Source organism: Anser cygnoides, chromosome 4, assembly GCF_040182565.1.
Source record: "Anser cygnoides isolate HZ-2024a breed goose chromosome 4, Taihu_goose_T2T_genome, whole genome shotgun sequence".
NCBI classification, from domain to species: domain Eukaryota; kingdom Metazoa; phylum Chordata; class Aves; order Anseriformes; family Anatidae; genus Anser; species Anser cygnoides.
Window position 1 is genome coordinate 255,629 of NC_089876.1, and position 19,253 is coordinate 274,881.

The 19,253-nt window shown below is 66.1% G+C and overlaps 1 protein-coding gene across 1 annotated transcript in view; it reads right to left on the reverse strand.

The window, feature by feature from the left end:
• The window catches only part of LOC106043193 (dedicator of cytokinesis protein 2-like), a 69,392-nt gene extending 51,535 nt beyond the window's left edge, over window positions 1-17,857 (reverse strand). The window contains exons 1-22 of the mRNA XM_066996921.1: window positions 17,718-17,857; window positions 16,025-16,108; window positions 15,860-15,900; window positions 15,580-15,635; window positions 15,389-15,485; window positions 15,153-15,301; window positions 14,620-14,755; window positions 14,354-14,508; window positions 14,071-14,152; window positions 12,874-13,009; window positions 11,650-11,725; window positions 11,091-11,170; window positions 10,657-10,782; window positions 10,225-10,349; window positions 9,263-9,361; window positions 8,766-8,838; window positions 7,754-7,857; window positions 5,226-5,415; window positions 2,080-2,177; window positions 1,626-1,715; window positions 1,395-1,495; window positions 1,142-1,276 (exon numbers count right to left, since the gene is read on the reverse strand). Of these exons, the coding sequence (XP_066853022.1) occupies window positions 1,142-1,276; window positions 1,395-1,495; window positions 1,626-1,715; window positions 2,080-2,177; window positions 5,226-5,415; window positions 7,754-7,857; window positions 8,766-8,838; window positions 9,263-9,361; window positions 10,225-10,349; window positions 10,657-10,782; window positions 11,091-11,170; window positions 11,650-11,725; window positions 12,874-13,009; window positions 14,071-14,152; window positions 14,354-14,508; window positions 14,620-14,755; window positions 15,153-15,301; window positions 15,389-15,485; window positions 15,580-15,635; window positions 15,860-15,900; window positions 16,025-16,108; window positions 17,718-17,760 (2,276 nt within the window). The 5' untranslated portion in view covers window positions 17,761-17,857. The remainder of the gene's footprint in view (window positions 1-1,141; window positions 1,277-1,394; window positions 1,496-1,625; window positions 1,716-2,079; window positions 2,178-5,225; window positions 5,416-7,753; window positions 7,858-8,765; window positions 8,839-9,262; window positions 9,362-10,224; window positions 10,350-10,656; window positions 10,783-11,090; window positions 11,171-11,649; window positions 11,726-12,873; window positions 13,010-14,070; window positions 14,153-14,353; window positions 14,509-14,619; window positions 14,756-15,152; window positions 15,302-15,388; window positions 15,486-15,579; window positions 15,636-15,859; window positions 15,901-16,024; window positions 16,109-17,717) is intronic.
• Window positions 17,858-19,253: the final 1,396 nt, after the last annotated feature.

The following is a 19,253-nucleotide window of genomic DNA, read 5'->3' on the forward strand; positions in this document are numbered from 1 at the left end:
AGCTCCTCTGCTTCATTACCAGTGTGCCTGTGTGGTCCCTGCAGAGCGCTGCAGGAGTCAGGAGGTGACCGAGCACCCGCAGCCACCAGTGGTGCTGGGGCACACAACCAGGACCGGGGGCACAGCCACACCAGAACCAGTGTGGCCAAGAAGGCCCTGGGCAGCTCCAGCAGGCAAGGAGGATAAGGATGGGGGCCAGGGCTGCCAGTCCCAGTGCAGTGCTGGTTGCACAGGGCAGGGGCTGCCTGGGGAGCCCTGCTGGCTGCATCACGGCAGGCTTTTAAGAGTGCATTGACAAAAGCCATCTGTCAGGAGTGGCTTAGGCAGAGCCAATCCTGCCCTGGGGCAGGAGTTTACTGCACAACCTCTGCATGTCCCTTCCGGCCTTACTTTATATGGCACTATGATTAACAGTACACAAGAAGAGCTCGCTGTTCCCTGAAGCCGACGCGTGCAGCAGTGGGAGCCGGGGCCCGCTGAGCGCTGCAGGGGCAGAGGAGAGCTGCCAGCACCAGCGGGGGAGCGGGGTCCCTGCCGGCTGGCCCCAGACACGGAGCTGCTCTCACCCACACCGCACACCGACGCTCAGGCGGCAGAGGGGAAGCAAGATCTGGTCCCACAGTGGTTAACCTGACAGAGACCCAGCTACAGGCACGCTTCGTGCTAATGCCGACCCGCTGCCTGGCTGCCATAGCGCTGCGTGAGCCCGGCGAGACGTGGCTGCTTCCAGGCGCAGCGCGGTTCGTGTTAGAGCACGTCGCCCCGCAGCCCCGCGCGGAGGCACTCCTGCCCCGGACACAGACGGCGCTGCTGGCTCCAGCAGCAGCTGAATCAAGCACCATATGTAGCAGAAAATAGATGGAAACCTCAGCAGGAGGAAATGCAGTGGTGCAGAGAGCCTGGCCGGGAACTGGCCGACGTGGCAGTACCTCCCCAGCACACCCAGAGCCAGGGGTGCCACCCACAGGTGTCACATCCCAGCCAGCAGCCGCACCAGCACCAGGTGGGTGGAGGCACCAGCGCCACATCCCCAGGGCCAGTGGTCAGCACCAACATCGCTCCCACAGTGCACAGACCCCGTGGGACCCCTCCCCGCTCCCTCCAGACCCATTTCCAGCAGCCAGCGTTGCGCGGTACTCACTGGGCGAAGAGGTGCCTGGAGCGGACGATGAACTTGAAGATGTACTCCAAGGCCTTGAAGGTGCGCATGAGCGGCTCGCAGGGCTCTCCGCGGCTCGCCTGCTCCACGTACTGCGTCAGCACCGAGATCAGCTTCCTGCGGGTCAGGGACGTGGGGAGGGCTCAGCGGCTTCCCTGCTGCACGGACCCAGGGCTGAGCCCCCTCCCGGCTCACATCTCTTCCCTGTCTCCATCCCTCCTGGTGCCCACCGTACTTGTAGGCGAGCGTGGCACTGAAGTGCTGGCGGATGTAAGCCTCCAGGACGGCGTTGAAGTGGTGAAACTTCCTGTCGGCCACGAGCCCCACGATGAAAACCTGGGGAGAGGTCGCATGGCTTGGCACAGGGCAGCCGTGCCCCTGGCCACCAGCAGACAGACATGGAGTGCCGAGGGCACGAGGTGGTCAGCGAGCTCAAAGCTCAGCAGGGAAGCAGGATTCTGCTTACCAGGGCATCAAAGACGAGCGTGTCGTAGACATCCGTGTCTGCGTTCTCCATCATGATGGAGAACAAGGCATCCAAAGTGTCCTGGAGGAACTGGGGGGAGGAGAGGACTGTGAGGGCTTGAGCACTCGCTCCCAGCATCATCCCAGCCCTGACAGAGGCGGCACCCGTCCGGCACAGAGCTAGCTGCCTGCGGTCCCTTCACAGCTGCTCTCCATTGGAGCGTCCGGCCCTTTGCAGTTCCCCAGCCTGACCCGTCCCGACCGGGAGCCCAGCACCTCCAGCCACCCACCATGCCAGGAAGCCCCCGGCATAGACACCGCCAACCCCCAGCAGCTGCTGCACCCCCCAGCCCCCCGGAGGGGCGAGAAGCCAGAAAACACCCGGGGTCTCGGCAGGGGAGATGCGAGCGGGGCAGGGCCGGGGGAGGCACAGGCACCAGCAGCCCCCCTCCTACCTTGATGACTTCTCCTCCATCCACGTTCATCAGCTTCTGCAGGTTCTCCGCCAGGAGGCTGGGTTTTGACCGCCACTTCAGCAGCCCCAGCAGGTTGACTGCGTGGGGACAAGGCGTGGGTCAGCACAACCTTTGCTCGCCCCCCAGGCTCCACGTTACGGTGCCCGCACCCACACTGCTGCCCACCCATATCAGCGATGCGGCAGGGGCTGAGCAGCCTCCCCGCACCCCCGAGCCCGCCAGCCCCATGGGGAGGGACTGGGGGGCATTCATGGGTGGCCACACTGCCCCCCCTTAACCTGCGTAGCCGGACCGTGTGGGACCAGGACCCCCAGGGGGCACCCACCCCACACAGGCTCTGCTGACTGCATTTCCGCAGGTGGGGGCACTGTGCCACTCTGCCCCAGTGCCCCGCAGCCCCCGCACAGCAGCCAGCTTCTAGGCGAGGAGATCCCACGGTGAAAGGGGAAGCGTGATGCCACTGCTGGCTCCTCTGTGCAAGGGGGGGCCGTGCAGGCGGCCATGATCCGCAGCGGGGGTGAGGGCACGTCTACGCACGAGCCTTCACACCAGCTGCTTGTGGATATTTAAAATATTGATTCAGTTTCATGCAGCCCAGTCCTGCGCCTGCGGGGTCCACAGCACTGCACCGCCCCGGCGGGAGCACGTTGCCAGTGGCCCCGCACCCGGTGAGGGATGTCCACATCCCCGGGCAGCTCCCGCTCGTGCAGAGCACGGCACCAGTCACCAACCCTGCGTACAACAGCTGCTCATCACAGAAAGCTTCCCAACTTCAGTACCATAAGATTCAGCTAAATAAAGGATGATTACTACAGAAGCTGCATTTGTGCTGCAGGAAGAGAATGAGCTGAACTCCAGTGGCCCCAAGCCCCACTTGCGCTACACCGTCAGTCCCAAGCCCTGTTAGTGCAGCGGCAATGAGTCACCACGTCCTGCGCCTCCTGCACTGCAAAGCTAGTTCCACGAGTGTTGACAGCCCCTCGTCAGAGCCGTGGTTTCTCCAACTGCATCATTAAAACGTAGCAAAAGCAGGGCTGAGTATTACAAGCAGCTGGCCTTGCAGAGGAGGCACTATGGTTTGGGAGGAAAGCATCGGTATTCCTGCGGTGTCTTCCCTGCAGACCAAGCCCTGACAGAACTGCTGCCAGTGCTCCCGTGCAGCGCTTTAACCCCAGCCCAGATCAAAATGTTATTTCCACGTGTTTGTGTCCCCCCGGGGAGGAACAGGCTGCTGCTGTGCTTCCTGCAGAGACGCAGGCACGTGCGCAGCCAATGCATCCGGAGCTGGAGCACCCGGCACCGCCGCACAGAGCCACCAGCCCCGGGGAGCGCGCTCCCGCGGACACCCACGTGCTGCATGCCTCCAACGTGGGCGTCGTGAGGGCACTCAGACGGTGCGCCCTTATCAGCCCTTCAGCAGAGCAGACGCCTTGCGTTATCAGCTGGGCTCTCCTGTTCACTTCCGGGGCGCGCATGGAGCAGTTTGCCAGTGCTCACTCAGGGTTGCCTGCACCTTTTTGTTTGCCACGTCCCAAAACATTTTGTACGAGGCAAAATCCTGTTTCTAGATGCTGATGCATCTGTGTTTGGATGGCACGCACGCTCTTGGCTGACTTGCAATGAACTGAGCAAAGGACCTCCAGGGCTAAAAGCCCCAGCTATGCAACTTAAGACAGGGCTTTGAAAAACACCGAGTCCCAATTCCCATCATGATTTCAGAAGGGCCCAGAGAAGGTCGCAGAGCGTTTGACAGCAGCACTCAGCAACTCGTTCCAGCTCCCAAATTGGAGGCAGCAGCTCGGTTCCCTCAGGGGCATGAGCAGATTAATTACCATCTGCAGGGGTTTACACGGGCCAAGAAACTGCTAACTACCTATAGCTGCTGGCAGGCTAGGCTCCGCCAAGGTGGAGAGCGCGTGTAAATACTTGCAGCCTGTTACTGTTTGTTCTCATTCCCCTGCGTTTGAAAACTAATCTGCCGCTAACTCAGGAGGGCTCAGGAGGGCTCAGGAGACAGATAAGCCAAAAGACAACCTTAATAAAAAAAAAAAAAAGAGAAAAAAGTGAGAACCATTATGAGTTCCAGCCCTGAGCTATCAACCCAGACGTATGCAAACAGAGCTGGTAGTGAGCAATGCCCGGGCACAGCAATGTGAGCCCTGCAGCAGCGGTGCCACGCAGCAAGCATGGCAAACGTGGTGCGAGCCGTGGCTGCCGAGGGCCCTGGCTGCCCGCTCCTGCCTCGGGGAGCCCCCAGGTCCCAGCCCTGAGACCCCTGGGACCCCGAAACCCCATCAGCCTGCGTGGCCCTGGGGACAGCCTTTTGCTCCAGAGGCACTGGCCATGCAAAACAGTAATTCAGTGCTCAACACTTCTGCTTTCCCTGCATTTTTGGCATGCTATCTACAGGGTCCCTGACGCCGCTGGTGATGGGAGCGAGCACCAAGCTGGGGAGGCTGTGCAGCGCCCCAGCCCCGAGCTCCAGCCGGGCTCCCCAGGGCTGCTGCTCACGCACTGCTCTTGTCCTGGCCGTAAATCACTCAGCCACTCCACCACCCGGCTCCCTCGTAAAAAGGGGATAACAGCAGCTCCCTTTCTAACAAGCCCCTGCGGGGAGCTGTGTACAAGCTGTATTTATTCCATATATTTAGGAAGGAGAGCAGGCCCGGTCCTGTTCCCTGGCCCCAAGGACAAATGGCTCAGCTCAGGCAGTCTCCCCAGCCAGCCTCCCCTCCCTGGGCCAGCTCCCCACAGAGGCACTGTGCCACTGAGACCCGTGGCGTTACCGAGACTGCCACGGTCAGTGCGCAGGGACAAACACAGTCAGGCACGCAGGGACGTCAGCCGGGGCACGGGGCACAGACAGGTGCCTCTCCCCATCCCTGCGCGCTGCCAGCCCCGGGCACCACCAGCCTGGCAGAGCACAGCTCTCAGGAAACTGGCCACTCTTTGCTCAGATGCTCGGCGTAATAACCGGGGGCACTCAGTGCTGTTACTCCTGCAGAACTTCCTCATGAAAGCGTTTTTCAGCCACAGCTGCCGGCAGCAGGACCGTGCGCTGGTTCCCCACACCACCACCCAGCGATGCCTGAGGGCGAGGCAGCCGCCCCGCAGCCAGGACTCACCGTTCTGCGTCAGCTTCGTGGAGCAGACAAGCGTGGAGATTTGGAAGCTGTCCCGGGCCGACACGGTTAAGCCGGACGCGCCTCCGCCCACACGGAACGAGGACCCCAAGAGGAGCTTGGGCTCAGGCAGGTTCCTCGTGGAGGGCAGCGCCAGGTATGAGCCGGCGTCCTCCAGCCTCCTGCTGTCCCCCTGCAAGGCAAAGCACGTCACACAGGCGAGGTCCCACCTGAGCGGCCGGGCAGCGCCTCGGGAGGGGGGTGGCTGTGTGCCCTGTGTGCCCTGCCATCGCCGGCTTGGCGCTGCGCCGTGGCGCGAGGCAATCAGCACAGCCACCCACAGCGGTGACTCCTGCTAACGGAGCCAGGAGCTGCTCCCGGCTCTAGGGCATCACGGCAACCTGACGGCCAGCCCGGGAGAGCCGCTGCCCACGCCGCGGGCTCCTCTGACCTTAACTTCTACAACGCATCCAGCAAAGCTGCCTCCCGCACGGCTCTGCGGGGACCTGTCTGCAGCCGACGCTGCACAGATGGGAGAAAAGGCCGGTCCCTGGCTGGTGGAGCTGCGGGGGGATGTGAAACGGGTGCGTGGGAGCGCATGGGGAGAGGTCGGCCCAAGGGCCCAAGCGCTGCTGCGAGGACGGACACGAAGCCCACAGCGGGTCCCTGCACGGGGACCCCCACCTCACCACCAGCAGCCCCTGAGGCCACCACGCCGGGGGTGCCACCGGGCTGGGAGGAGAGCGGAGCCCCCGGCCCCACACGTCCCCCTGCCCCTAGGGACCGCAGCGGTTCTGCATCTCGAATACGAGGCATTTGTCTTTTCCCTGACTGCAGCCGTGCTTGGTAAACTTCTCTTCTGTTGGAGGTCAGACAAAGATCGCAAAATTGTTCGTTTGTTTGTTCACTTTTCCCTCAGCGTGTAACTTCCCCCGGTGTAACCGCGATTTCCAGCTGACTCACGCGAGGCACTCCGTGCCTTCTGAGGGCAGCTAAGCCCTACTAGGGTAAACTGACTTAATTTCAGACATTTCTCAACCAGCGTGAGATCAAGAGGTCTGAAGAGCTAAAAGCATGGAATTCACACTCCTCTGGCAAACAAAGATAAAAGATTAAATAGCTTCTGACTCCCAGAGTCAAGCTCCATTGTTTGCCGGGAAGAGCAGAAATCTTCTGCTGGATCAGCCAGGGAGAAGACAAAGCAGAACAGAGCATGCCAACTCCAACTCGCTTGGAGGCTGAGGACACTGCTGAATGCGATGGGTTCAGCAAGGGCAGCAACAACTCTTTAAAAAGTAGAAAATGCATCCAGAGAGGAGACGTGCGAGGCTTTGGTCTCTGCTGCAGCAAACACTAGCAAGCCTGAAGGCACCCAGAGCTCGTTCTGCTGCGGGACGTGGAGCAGGACAGTCCCCTGGAGAGCCAGGGAAGGCGTCTGCAGCTCTGCAGGCCACAGCAGCATTTAAAGAATTCGGGTGTTTTGCCCAAAACGAGCGCAGAGGAAGGGCAGGATAACAAATTTCGGATGCATTATTCTTCTGGGGAAAAAATCACCGATCTGTCTCTGCAGCCACAGCTCACTGCAGGGAGGGGCACCGGGCATCAGCAAGGCGATAAATGAGAAGAGCAGCGCGGGGCAAAGCACCAGGCAGGCGGCAGGGAGCCCGTCCGTGGCCACGGGCAAGAGCGAGGGTGTGCAAGGCTCGGGGCAGGCTGCTCCCCCCGCGGGGCAGCAGGCTGAGAGGCCGGACAGACAGACGGACGGATGGACAAGGATTGCTCAGGCAGCACAGGCACCCGGGGCAGCCAGGACCACAGCAGTAACACCGGCGTCAGGCACAGCGCCTGTGCCGTGTCCACTGCCTGGGCACCGTTAAGGGCAGGAGGAGGGCTGGGGCGCTGGGAGGGCTCCCCGAAGGGACAGGGAATGCAGGGAAGAAGAGGAGGAGCTCCTCCACCAAGCAGACAGCGCACAGCTGTGGGATCTGCACGGCCCAAAACCACCCAGGAGCCAGGAGCGGTAGCACCGGGGGTTCCTGCGGGAGGAGATCTGGGCACCAGCGCTCCTGGTCCCCACGCCCCGACCAAGCCCAGCTCCTGGCACAGCAGCACAGGTGAGCACCCGCTCTTGCACACTTCGGCACCAAAGCTGGCCGCATTTTTCCTAATGAACGGAGAGCTTTCCTCCTCACATTCTCTCTATGCTCCCTCGGAACAAAACTGAGCAGTTTTAAACAGACAAACCATGGTGAAATCAGATAAAATGCAGCAAACATCTTCACCAGGATGTTCCCTCCTGGGCCTGACACATTTAAGTTGCCTTTTCCTAAACAAAGCTTGTCATTGCAGAGGAGCAGAGTGGGGGTTGGAGATGATGTGTGCAGAGAGCTGCGGCAGGGCCTCCGAGGACAGAGGGGAGATGAGAACGGGGCTGGGGACCCTGCAGGAGACCTCGGGCAGGAGCCAGCGGTGCCTGCAGCCGGGGGCACCTGCGGTGGTGACGGGGCCGGCACGTCCAGCTCCGCCGGTACCTTGTACAGGAGGAGGTCGTGCTCCCCATCGCGCAGGGTGGTGCCGTCGGGTCGCATCAGCTTCACGAAGGCCATGGAGAAAATCTTCTCGCTTTTGTCTTTAGCTGGGAGAGACAGAAGCACAGGGGAGGTGAAGGCAGCGTGGGGACAGCCCGGGGAGCTGCGGGGTGGGCAGGGAGAGGCAGCCCCCACTGTGCCTGCCACCGGAGCACTGCGGGGAGGTGGTGCCGGGGCCGTGGGAGCCGCGGGCAGCACCGTGGGCAGCACCGTGGGCAGCAGGGATGCCTCGGCACGCCTGGGGGCAGCGGCTGCAGCAGCCACGCAAGGAAAAGAGGGAGGGAGAGAACACCAAAAGCAGAGGGTGGGCAGAGAGGGGAGGCAGGGAACCCTGTGAGGACACGACTGCGTTTGGGGCAGGCGGGGTTTGGCTGGTGCAGGATCAGGCCTGTGAGCATCCAACCCAGCTGCAGGTCCCTGCTGCCCTGGGTACCCTCCCTGCAGACGGGACCGGCCAGCGCCGCTCCCAGCGCCACAGCCACAGCGGGGCCACTGTCGTCCCCGCGGCAGCCCTGGGGAAGGCTCCCGGGAGGCACAGGCTGTGCTGCATGCGCCCAGTGCCTGGGATTTTCAGCTCCACCAAGCAGCTGACGGCAGCACCTCTGCTCCCGGCCACACGCTGCAGCCCACGGCCTCCCCGCAGCCAAAAGCCACAAGACGCAGAGCAGATGCCAAGCACTGAGCCCAGGGAGCTGCCTGCACGCGTAGGCAGCGATGTGCCGGAGATCTGCTGCCTCACCATGGGCAGCTGGGACCGAGCAAAGCAGGGACGACGGCTCGCCTCCTCCCGCATGTGAATCCAGGTTTCACAGCACACCCGGTGTCCCCACACGGGAGCGAGACCGGGACCGCTCGCAAGGTCCTCCCCTCTCTGCAGCCCCCGGGCCACCTGCCGCCAGCGCAGCCTTGGCAGGGGACACGGGCGGAGGAACGGGTGAAGGAGAGAGATGCTCACAGTCACTGGAGGAGCGGTGCTTGAAGGTGAATCTCAGGTGGCTCTTGTGGACGTCTTCAATGGGAACAGCAATCTGAGAGAGGGAAGCCCACGTGAGTTCGGGGGGCGAGGGCTCAGTGAACTGCCCAGCCCAGACCCCTCCCTGCCCGAGCCTGGGCAAACGACGTGCTGGACTGCAGGCTGCCCAAGTCCAAACGCACGTGCTTTGCTTCCACAGTTGATGAAACTGCATCGGAGACACCGGTGCGTGTGCAGGGTTGGTGAGCTGTGTCCACCAGCCAGCGGGGACAGCCTGGTGCGGCACAGGACCAGCACCAGCGAGGCAGTGACCCCCACCAGCCCATGCCCCCGGACACCGCCTCCCACCGCAGGACCTGCCCCAGCGCCCGTCCCCCGGGAACCAGCCCCTCTGAGACCCCTCTGGGACCCCTCTGGAGCAGGGGGAGTGGGACATGGCCCCGTGGCGGGCGGTCCCGCTGCAGCCCCTCGGAGCAGACCTTCACTGTCTCCATCCACCGCTGGTGCCGCTGCTGGTAGTAGACCACGGAGCGGTATTCGCTGGCCGGCTTGTCCCCCGCCCCATGGTAAATCACGTTCTGTGGGGAGGACAGCAGCGGATAAGATGTCCGCGGTCAGCTCTTGACAAGACTCGCCTGACTTGCACATTGAAGCGCCCCAAAGGCCCCAAGAACTTCACATCTTCGGCTAACCCAGAACAGCCCCCAGCCCTGAGCCTGTGCCGGCGTTCCCCTCCGCAGCCCCGCACAACCTGGCCGGCACGGGGCCGTCCTTCTGAGCATCGCTTCCCAGGCAGGTGGCGGGGGCAGCCAAGGGCTTCCCCATCCCCACCTGCCTCAACCAGGGCTGGCCACAGCCTTTGAACGGAGGCAGGAAGGATGCACGAGCCTCCAGTGATGCTCAAGGCTTGAATTCCATTGCCCCAAAGGAAACTCATTAGGGCAGAGAGAGGGGCAGGGGGGCTGCGTCTCTGCAAAGCCCAGCAGGAGCCTCAGTAATTAAAAACCTGTTCACCACGGGCCAGATAAGGACTGAGTTTGAAATGAAAGCAAACACCCTGGGAAGAGAGGCGAGGCAGCAGGCAGCACGGAGGTGGGAGAGGCTGGGTCTGAGCTGCCCCCCGGCTCCTTCCCCTGCCCGGGGACAGGGCTGTGGGCAACCCGTGCCCAGGGGTGGCCGGGAGTGGCTGGGCTCTAGCTGTCCTGAGACAGCTAGAAGAGACAGCAATTTTCTGCCTGTCCCTTCCCGTGATTTTTTCAAGTCTATATCCCAAAGGACAACTCCAGGAGTGGCAGCTTGCCACAGAAGGGCTCGAGCCGGTCTGTGCCAGCACCAGTACCGACACCGCACGCCGCAGAGCTGCTGCCTCTGCCCGAGCCGGGGCGATGCACGGGGGGGGTCCCTTGCCCAAGGGCTGGGGCTGGCCTGGCGCTCGCCGTACCTGCACCACATTGCCCGACTCGTCGCAGACGCACACCGTCACCTCCACGTTCTTCTGCGTCTTCTTGTTCCCCTTGTCGAACTCGCCCTGCACCAGCGTGAGGTAGATGTCGTTCCTGACATCCCCTAGGAGGAGAGCCCCGTCAGCGGGGCCAGGTCCCTCCGCAGCCAGGGCGCCCCATGGCCTCACTCCAGGACCCCAAGAGACCACCAAGGGATGAGCCCACCCACCCCACACTGCTCCCATGCGGAGCCGCCTCCTCTCCTGGGCTGCCCGGGATGCACACACCCCGGGGCCTGCCTGCAGCCCCCCAAAAGCCCCCGGATGCCCTGCTGGGGGTGGCTGCTGCACCCCCCCCGTGGGCAGCACGTGGCACCAGGGAGGCTTGGCACAGGGGAGGGGAGAGGAGGCCAGCGCTGCCTCCCCGCTTGCCTGGCATGATGACCTCCGGGTAGCCCAGCTTGCGTGCCACCACCGTGCTGCGGTCCACGAGGTGCGGGTGGTCTTTCCGCACCTGGCTCAGGTCCCCCCACAGCATCTTCAGGGACACCCAGAACCCTGCCAGAGATGAAGCGAGGGACATCAGCCCCACGGCCAGCCGCGCTCGGACTGAGCCGTGCCACGCTGGGCAAAGCCGGCCGCCACAAGTTGCCCCTGCAGGAGCAGCTGCCCTGCCCTGGGGCTCAGCCCCGAGGTGTTCGGGGGGTGGGCGATCGCCTCCCACCCCCACAAGGCCTGGTCCCGACTGTCAGGACAGTTCCCACACCAAGCCCCTGCTGTGCCCGGGACCACCCTCGCAGCCTGTGGCCACTGTAGGGTTTTGTTTGTTTGTTTGTTTTGGGGGGGAGGCGGGGGGGAGCTGCTACCTTGTCCTTTGTGGTTGATGTCCTTTCCTTCCACCGCTTTCCTGATCATGTTGTGAAGGAAATCATTCTCAGCGGCTGCCCTGCCAAACACCAGAGCAGGGAGAGCTTCAGAGGAGCTCCCAGCCAGGAGGACTCGTGGGAGCCCTGCAGCTGGCAGCAATGGACAGGAAAACAAGCTGGACCCCCCCCACCCGTGGTCCCCCAAACCCACCCGCCACCGAGCCCACCTAGAGGAAGGTGCAGGACAGCATCCACAGCTGACATGGGACAAGGTCCCCAACCCTGAACACCCGTGTCCCTGCAGAGCCCCAGCAGGGTTCCAGGATTCTCTCAGTACCTCCTTGCCCATATAAATAGCCTTTTGTCTGACTTCACTGGGTTCCTACACCTGGTGACATCCCGTCCCAAGGATCCACAGTCCCTTTGCAAAGCCAAGGTTAACAGAAATCCTTTGCTCTGTGATTCTGGCACCTCCTGACGCCCCTTACTGCCGCTGTCCCCATGCCAGCTCAGCCACCGGAGCTCTGCCTCCCTGCCTGTCCCCAGCCCCAGGACTCACAGGTGCACAGGGATGAAGTGCTGCTTGTCCTCGTCGCTCTCACACTTCCCCTTGCTGATGTCCGTGATGTCCATCACTGCAACGGCACAGACACAGCAGCATGGGGTGGCTGCCATGGGTGCCTGCAGCCCCAGCGACACGGCCCTGGTGCCAAACCCTCCAGGTGACGCACGCAGGGCCAGCTCGGTCCCTTCCTGCAGCCAGCGCCTCGCCTGTGCCCCCCGCACCGATCCTTCTGTGCCTGGCCAGAGCTCCCCAGGAGGCCCCCGTGTCCCACCAGGACCCTCTGCCACCTCATGCCGGATGGTGCTGAGCCACAGGGGCTCTGCACAGGGACCCACCCTACACCCACACGGCTCCGTGGTGAACGGGCACAGTGCCGATGCAGGCTGGGACCCAGCACCCGGGCGCAGCTTGGCAATGGGAAAGCTCCCAGGGGGTCTCTGCTGCACCCCCGGCAGCACCACAGCCCTGTGCACCAGGATGTGCCCTGTGCACCAGGATGGGCCCTGTGCTGGGTGCAGGATCCCACGCAGCTGGGGGCCATCCCCCTCCTTGCCCCTCCTCGCCCCACTCTGCTCCAGCCACGTGGGCAGAGCCGGGGCTCGGGGCGCACAGCACCCACCCGGCGTCCCCTCCAGCCACGAACCGGCTGCTCACCGCCAGGTGCCTCCGAGCTCCCGTTTGGCCAAGACAAGCCATGCCCGGGACTTCTCCATCCCCCACGGGCACCGGGGCTCGGTGCAGGATGGACAGGGCACTGCACCGCAGGCACCATGACAATCCATCTGGCCCCCTCCCCAGGGACATGCTCAGCTCAGAGCGCAATTAGCTGCCGGTATGTTAATAATTCACCTGGTAATTACTCTGTGGCTGAGATCCTAGTGCACGCTAATTGGCCAATTAAAATCAATAATTTCCTACCAAGTTCATCCGATGAGGATCAATACTCAGAGCAGGAACATTTGTCAAGGCAGGGGAGGAGGGTGCGGGGAGCTCCTCTGCTCCTCCCTCCACAGGGGGTGCCCAGGGCTACTCCCGGGGGGCCCCTGCTCCTGGGGTCCCCGCTGGCAGCACCGGGCTTGGAACTGGGGAAAGCAGGTGGCGAGCACGGGGGGCACGGGCAGAGCGCGGCCACGCAGAGAGGCGAGCGAGGGTCGGGGTCCGAGCGCGGGAGCTGGCCGAGAGGCCGGTGCGGGGTCTGCTCCGGGAGCCCCTGCTCACCCGAAATGCCGAAGGGCCGACGGAGGCCGGTGCTGAGCTTGCGGCTGAGGGTCTCCCGGAGGTCCATGCGTCCCACCCGGATGATCTGGCACACCAAGAAAAGCCTCTCCCGCTTCAGATCTTTGCTGCCCAGGTCCTGCGGGGTACAGGGGGTGTGAGCGGGGTGCCGGCAGCACCGTGTGAGGCTGCTCCTCTACCAGCACTGGGAGACCACAGGGAACCTGCAGCTGCCGGGAGGATGAGCTGGGGGTGCAGAGCTCTGCCTTCAGGGGCTGGGGAGTGCCCTGGCTACTGTGCCCCACAGAGGGGCTTGGCAGGAGGGCACAAAGCTCCGCTGTCCCAGGGAGCCCCGGGTTTCTGTGCACCCCCAGGCAACGCCGTGCTGGTGGAGACCGATGGCCCCACAGGGTACCCACGGTGTGGCAGCGCGGCTGAGGCGGGCACAGCTCACTGGGGGGGGGCAGCTCTGCCATGGAGCAGGGCCCAGCGGGGCAGTCCCGCACCCCAGCTCCTGGCACCCCAGCCAGGCCAGGTCCTGCGAGGATGCGGCAGGAGGACATGGCACAGGGACAGGGCATGGGGACATGCGGCTGGTGCCGGCAGCAAGCGGGGGTCAGAGGTGAGCAAGAGCTGGGGGAGTTGGACCGTGGGGCTGGAAGTGCTGATGCTGCTCATTTGCATTGATTTCCTGGCTCATCTGCATATCGATGGCTTGGGCCGTCCTGAGGGTCAGCTCGGCTCTGCTTGCGCAGCGGAAACCTGCTCCGTCAGCAGGAGCTGCTCCTCGCCTGCCTCCCCGGAGGCGGCTGAAACCAGGACAAGCCCGGCGAGGGCGGGCACGGGGGGCGAGGGGCAGCCCACGGGGGGTGCGCAGAGCCCTGGTGCCAGGGCAGGCACTGCACCGGGAGCCACGGGGCTGGGGTGATGGAAAAAAGGAGAAAGGAGCAGCAAGGAGAGAGCGCTGAGGGGAAGAGCTGGGGCTGGGACGGGGGTGGGGGACAGCGGCTGCAGTGGGGTTTGGGGTCCCTCCCGCGCACGGTGACCCAATGCACCCCACACGCTGCATCGAAGGGCACGTTGGCAGGGCAGTGGGGAGGGGAGGATGCATGGGCTGAGTGCCTGGAGGGGGGCAGCGAGCAGGCAGCGCCGCCTCCCAGCCACAGCCCCAGTGGGGACAGGGCGAGTTCCCTCGCTCACCGTGAAGATGGCCTTGAGGTTGTTGAGCAGCTCGATGTCCTGCGGGACGCCCGTGCTGGCCCAGCGGATCACGTAGTTCTCACTGCAAGGGGACGGTGAGACGTGAGAACCCGGGGCCAGTCCCTGTACATCGGGGGTCCCGGACCAGGCAGAAGCCGCCAGCAATAGGACCAAGAGCAAACAGGGGCAGGGGCTGCCCCACTCCAGGGGACGCAACCAGGGGATGCCGTGGGGAGCAGAGGCACGGGACCCCTGCCAAGCGCCGTGCCGCCTGGGGCCCCACCTGATCATGCGCTGCTCGCCGGGGTCGTACAGCGCCATGAAGAGCTGCGCCTCCTCACCGATGTTGCAGACAAAGTTGCGCACGCAGAGGTAGAGGTTGTGGGAGGGCGATGCCGCCAGGCGGGCGCTGCAGCCCAGCTCGCTCTGCTGTGGGCACTGTGGGGCAGGAGGTGGCTCAGCCCCATGGCACGGCCCCACAGCACGACCCAGCCGGCCGCACGTGGGGCAGAAGGCTCTCAGCACGGTGGGGCCAGCGCTGGCTCTCACCGTCTCCTCCTGGATGCGCTGCGTGATGGTCTGCGCGGCCTTCTTGTGTGCCTGGAAGAGGCTGATGACGCTGGTCCTGTCGGGGTCCAGGATGTTTTCATCCTCGTCCCGCACCACCAGGTCCAGCGCAAGGATCCTGCGGAGGCCGGGATGGGTGAGATGGGACCCAGCTCCTGGGGGCACGCGGGGCTGCGCATCCTGCCAGGACCCGTGGGCACAGGGCCGGGGCTGCAAGCACGGCGTGGGGGCAGGATGATCCCTGCAGGCCGTGGCCAGCCACAGCCAGCCGGGGAGGGGACAGGAGCAGAGCAGCACCAGGGACGTGCTCCTGCCCCACGCAGGGCTCACTGGCAATAGCCGTCGGCCAGGTGGAAAGCAGAGCCAGCAGCACGCCAGGACAGCGGGGACAGCAAGCCGGGTCAGCAACGATGCTGCAGCAGGGGGACAGAGCATCAAGCATCCCTCAGCACCACACAGACAGCGCCTGTGGTGGTGGCAGATACAGCGCCTCACGCTCCCATCCTCGCTCTCACTTGTTGCCGTAGTCGATCTTGCTGGTCACCTCCTTCTTGAGCTGCAGCAGCTCGTCCTTGGGCAGCGTTCCCGAGAGCAGCTGCGAGCGCCGCTCCATCAGCTCGTACATCATCTGCTTCACCTGCCGGTACCGCTCCGTCTGCCCCGCCTGCAGGCAGCCGCCACGCACAGGGTCACCCTGGCGCCCCCGCCGGGTCCCCGTGCCCCCACGGCCCCGTCCCCCACCGTCCCTCACCACATAGAGCTGCTTCCAGATGGTGGCCCACTCCCGCAGCGTGGTGGTGATCTCCTGCACCATGGGCATCTCGGCAGGGACCACGCACTCCTCCGCCCTGGGGAAGACGCAGAGCCCTGCAGCACCCCGCTGCCGGTGCGGGGCCCGAGGCCGAGCGGGGCGGGCAGGCGGCCCCCTCGCCCCATACCTACCCCCTGCGCTCCACCACCGCGCCCTTCAGGTGGATCAGCGAGGCCGGGAAGATGCCCTGGGGGAGCAGCAGCCATCAGCACCCACGGGCAGGGGCTGGGTGAGGATGCGGTGCCCCCCTGCACAGTCCTAGGGGGCCAAGACTGGGGACTCCCTCGGGACTGAGCACCCTGCAGGGGGTCCCCAGCCCGGCGATGCCCCCAGTGCCTGGTGCAACCCCTGCCAGGCACCCAGCCGGGGCCATCCCCTGCACCCCGTCCCCCACAGCAGCCCCTCACCTACCCGGGCAGCCCTGTTCCTGAGCGAGTACCCGCGGTACCAGCCTGCAAGGGAAGGGGAGGTGACAGCGTCAGCCAGCCTTGGGGCCTGATGGCCCTGGCACGAGGCCCTGGTGCCGGGGTGCACCTGGGTACCCCAGCCTGGCACAGCCCAGGGGGCAACCCTTACCCTCAGACGCCTGCAGGATGTGCACCGTCTCCCCGACCTGCAGCGGGAGGTGATGCTCGTTGGTGCTTGGGAAGTTCCACACGGCTGCGGAGAGAGGGGCCAGGAGCTGTGGTCAGGGGCCCCTTGCCTGCCCCCCCCCCGCCCAGCACAGCCCCCTGGGGCCAGGGTGCCCCACACCCAGTCTCCCCCATGGGGCAGAGCCACCCCAACAGGCACCGCTCAGCCCCCGGGGTGCTGGTGCAGGGTCCCAGCCGCACACGAGCTGCCCGAGATCCCAGGGGGGCAGGGGCTGGGCGGTAGCAGAGCACCTCGGGGTGCCCCTGCCCGTGGGAGGGGACCCCACAGAGCCACCACGCAGCTGCCACGGCACCAGGCAGGGCAGGACCCCTCAGCCCCCAGAGCCAGTGCGTGGTGGTCCCAAGCCCTGCGCCCTCCCACCGCGCTGCCAGCCACCCGCAGCCCCTGCACGGCTGGGCGAGGGGCTGGGCCCCGCTGCCTGAGGCACGCGCCCACCGCGAGCAGCACAGGGGGTGAGAGCGCAGGACGCAGGGCGCTTCCTGCTGCAGCGCAGGCTGCACCGGGACGGGCTGCGGTTAGTCCTGCCGCTATTTCTGGTGCTGGGGCCAGCGGCGGCTCTGCTGGGGCTCTGGGTGGAAGCAGCCCTGCCCTGGCTGCAGGACCGGCTGCACGCTGCGCCAGGGACTGTCCCCTGCAGGCATGCATGCCCCCAGCAGCTCCCTCCGGGACCCTGCCCACCACCCTCCACTACAAAACCTTGCCACTTAAACCCAATCCTCCAGCTCACGTCCTTGGGGGTGCAGTGCCCCCAGACTCGCACAGCTCATCCAGGACCCCCTGGATGGACACACACACACTGCTGGCCCCAGGGCTCCCTGCAGCACCAGGAGCCCTGAGCTGCCTGGGGACCCCTCCTGCCATCCTGCCCTCTGCCAGCACCAGCCCGGGTCCCAGCTCACTCCTGGGCCAGCTCCTTCCTGCCCCCAGCCCCCACCAGACCAGGCTTCCTCGCAGGCCGGTCCCCAGAGCCCCCTGCAGCACCCCAGGCCCCCTGTGGGGCTCAGCCCTCGCTCGGGGCCGCTGCTGGCAGCGCAGGGAGGGGACGTGGGAAACGGCCCCTCCAGAAACGGGAAGAGGCACGGGGCGGCGCAGCGCAAGGAGAAGTGCCCGCTTGCACAGGGGCTGCTGCAGGGAGGCCGAGCAGGGGCTGCTGCAGGGAGCAAGGCTGCTGGGGTGTTACCGCAGCCCACGCAGAGCGTGGGAGCAGAGCCCCGAGCAGGTCCTGGGGCAAAGAGTGGGGTGGCTCTGTGCTGCCTGGTGCAGGTGCTGGGGTGGAGGGTCCTGTGCTCCAACAGCTAGGCTTCAACCCCTAGCCCAGAGGGGAGGGACAGATCCTGTGCCGGGGACTGGAGAGGCGCTGCCCCAGCACCCCTGCCCTGATGCTTGGCCCCTCAGATCCCCATCTGCACCCAGCACCAACGATGCTCAGCCTCCAGGCGTGCTCAGCCCCCAGCCCACCCCATCGCCGGCCCTGCAGCCCCCGCCTGCCCCCCACTTGTTCCTGCATCCCATGGCCTCCCAGCACCAGCATCACGGGGAGCTGCGCATCGCCACTGCCCCACCCAGCACAGCACCGCTCACCCGCAGCCCCCGGTGCCCCAGAGCCTCCACTCACCCACGCCATACTTCTCCTCCTTGGTGGGCAGCCACGGGGCCATGGCCGGCTCTGCGGCGCAGTGCGGGGACCCGGGGCCCTGCGCGGGGCAGCTGCCGGTTCCTCCCGCCGCGCTCCCCGGGTCACGTGCACCTCACCGGCTTGTGCAAACCTCCGCTTCCTCAACGCCCAGCTGGGTGCTGTGGGACCCGGCCGACGGCCCTGCACCCTGCCAGGGCACCGGACACGGAGCCCACTGCCCTCACGCTGCCCGTCCGGGGACTGGGGCTGCCCGGGGTGCGATGGGGCTGCCTGGGGTGCGATGGGGCTGCCTGGCCCAGCCGTGCTGCAGCGCCCAGAGCCCCCCAGCTGAGCGTTGCCCAGAGCAGGGATGTCGGGGCTGGAGCCTCTGGCGCTGAGGACACCCGCTGGGACGAGGCCTTGGTGTGCCCAGCTGGGGCTGGCCTGTCCCCATCCCCCAGGGCGCGAGGTCTGGCAGCACGGGCACCGCACAGGGGGCTCTACGGGACCGTGCCCAGCCCCTGCTTCCCCGCAGCACCCCGCGGTGAGGGAAGCAGCGGCTCGGCACCAACCGCTTCCTTCCGCTCTCGCCCGCTGCAGCCCCAGCTGCCCGGTGCCCCTGGGGTCAGGGAGCTGGGCGCTGCCGTCCTGCCCCGCTCACGGAGCCCCAGCCGGGCCCCGTCCCCGGTCTGCCCCCGGCCCGCAGACAGGGCTGGCAGCCGGCTGCTGCCCTCGTGGCGCCCGGCTGCGCCGTGTCTCCGTCGGCAGCACCAGGCCAGCGCCCAGCTCCCGCGCTGGGGTCGCCCCTGGGTGCGTCTGTGCCGTCCCCAGCCCCCGGCCACCCCGGGGCCCGGAGCCCGGCCGGGCAGCCCGGTGCGGGGGCACGGGGAGCCCCACGGGGACACGGGCAGGCTGAGGCGAGCAGCGGGCGCTCGCTGCCGCGGGGCGCAGGGAGCTGGGCGCGGGGATGAGCCCGGGGCGGGGGGCGGGCACGGGGGCTCCGGGCAGCACGGGCGGCCCGGCACGGGCCGCGGGGCCGGTCTGTGCCCGGGGCCGGACGGGTCTGACCCGGGAACGCGCCCCTCCGCCGGCGCCCTCGCTCTCGGCCTGGACGGGACAAAGGCGGCGGGGGGCTGAGGCTGCCCCGGCCGGCCCCGCACCCGGAGGGACGGGCAGGCGGCCCCGCGGGCGCCCCGGGGCTGCGGCAGGGGCAGGGGCAAGGCCGTGCCCGCGGGCGGCTCCCCCGGGCCGCTGGGAGCTGCCGGCCCCGCCGCCCGCCCGCGGAGCCCGGTGCCACCGCCAGCCCCGCTGCTCGGCCCCGCCGCTGCCAGCGCTCACGGCCAGCCCCGGAGCGGGCGCAGGGCCTGAGCTCCGCGGGGCCGCCGCGGCGGGGTGCCCGGCACTGACCGGGTGCCCGGTACCGACGGGGTGCGCGGTACTGACCGGGTGCCCGGCACTGATGGGCCGCCCGGTACCGACGGGGTGCCCGGCGCCGACAGGCTGCCTGGCTGCCCGGTACCGACCGGGTGCCCCGCG